A 1,941-nucleotide genomic window follows, 5' to 3' on the forward strand; every position below is an offset into this window, starting at 1 on the left:
TAAAAACATCACAATAATCCACAACTAATCCACACCGCTCCAGTCTGCATAACAGGAAGTCTGCTAAACCACTGTAGCAGTCGCTCTTCTGATTCTGAACACTTGTTGGTTTATTATCGTCACTTAATTGTGTTTCATTTCTTATTTAAGTTATTCACAACTTCTTAGAGTCCAAAGTATAAGCACCATACACTGCTTTATAAAATGTAAAAATCTGGTTTTTTCATCCATGTTTCGGTTTAGGACATTCCTCATTATACAAATGACAAGGACTACACTTTAACACAGGAAATATAAAGGAAGTGAAACTGAACTATAGAGTGCACACTGTGTTAGTAAGGATCATCGTTTGATGCACAATGAAGCTCCTTTCACATGCCCTTTTGCTGGTTGTAATGTTAGCTTCACGTAAGTACAACATTTTCTCCCATGTTTTATATTTTACTCCACAATGTGAACAGGGAGTAAATCATATATTAATAATAAACTATTGCCATCTGTTTATCCAGAGAAATGTCAAGAATCAGAAGATTTGAATGATGAAATGCTTACAGACAGCCTATACGATTGGTTTTCAGCGGATGTGGTTGTATGTCTTTTCTCAGCCCTAGAATAGAACAAATCATTTTACATTTATAATCTTTTTATGTTCCTTTGCCTGACAGGACTTTCGAGACATTGGAGACATCACTGAGGAATATGAGAGTATGAACAAATTTTGTTTAACTGCATTAAAGGTTCTTGAAATACAATAAATGTTTATCATGTTTAAGCTGAAGTGATTCTTGCTAGTTGTTTTTATTATTGTTGATGTCTTTTAGTAAACCAAAACACTAGGATTAATTTAAAAGCAGCATTAATAACATTTCTAAAAACAACAACTTTGCATTATTTGGCTCCCTTTTGGCCTCCCTTCCATTCACCAGCATGTTGATGTGTTCCAGTTTCAGATGTCCCAGACCCCAACATCACAGTGTACCGACAGATGGAGGACAGAGAGAATGTGATCGTGCTGTGCAAGTTTGCCCAAATGTTTGAAAGGAGATACATATTTCAGTCATTCAATTTGTCTGTGGAGAGTGAATTGAACTACACCATGGAACTACTCGAACGCTCTTCTCTAGATTCTTCAGAAATATGTGTGTTTCTGGTCACAGCGAGTCCACCTGCTTCCTTCACCTGTGTGCATGAATTTGATTTTGGTTTAGATGTCAGGAACCTGCGCAGCCAGACCTACAATTACAGTGGATCAGGTAAACAAATACATCTCTGCAACTATGTTTAGACGTTACATCCCTCCAAAGATCATACAATATTGCTAAAGGTTTGCATTTTCCTATTTTAAAATTTTTTTTTTTCTCTCTCTCTCTCCCCCAACTCTCTTTCACCCTCATCTGATGTTTAGGACGCATAATTAGCCATTTAAAAAACATACATTAATACAGCAAGATACAGCTGATCACTGGAGTGTCAGTATGAGACTATATTTCAGTGCATACAAGCCAAAACATATTTTGACTGTCATTGCATTTCCTTGCAGTCTTTGATCATCACGAGGAAGGACTATCTTTATCCTACATCTGCTTTTCCTCTTTCATTGCTGTTGGTCTGTTCATCATGACTGCAGCAGTGATCGTGACCCACATAAGGAGCAAAACTAAAGGTGTGTGTTTACTAGTTACGCACTCATTATAGCAGCAATGAATATTATTGAAGGCCTGATGACCACAGTCATTTAAACCTAATAATGAAAATTCATACACACTCTGCTAAGAGCATTTCAAAATGCTTCATGTATTTCATTTGATTACTAGCTCAATCATCGTTTACGCTGGCTGCTAAAGATGCCTTTCAAGAAGCTAACATGCAGGCTTTGCTTTTCAGAGCTGTAGATTAAAGTAAATGAACTGAGTTTCTCTTCCTCATTCTTAATGCTGATGA

The 1,941-nt window shown here is 36.7% G+C and overlaps 1 protein-coding gene across 1 annotated transcript; it reads left to right on the top strand.

Moving 5' to 3' along the window:
• Window positions 1-342: 342 nt before the first annotated feature.
• LOC107577123 (uncharacterized) lies at window positions 343-1,663 on the top strand (the record flags this gene model as incomplete). Its single annotated transcript, XM_016263235.1, has 5 exons — window positions 343-408; window positions 510-589; window positions 666-705; window positions 945-1,253; window positions 1,541-1,663. Coding segments are annotated over exons 1-5 (601 nt in total), but the record flags the coding sequence as incomplete, so codon positions are not given.
• Window positions 1,664-1,941: the final 278 nt, after the last annotated feature.

This window comes from Sinocyclocheilus grahami, unplaced genomic scaffold (assembly GCF_001515645.1).
Source record: "Sinocyclocheilus grahami isolate Dianchi unplaced genomic scaffold, SAMN03320097.WGS_v1.1 scaffold5193.1, whole genome shotgun sequence".
In the NCBI taxonomy this organism is placed as follows: domain Eukaryota; kingdom Metazoa; phylum Chordata; class Actinopteri; order Cypriniformes; family Cyprinidae; genus Sinocyclocheilus; species Sinocyclocheilus grahami.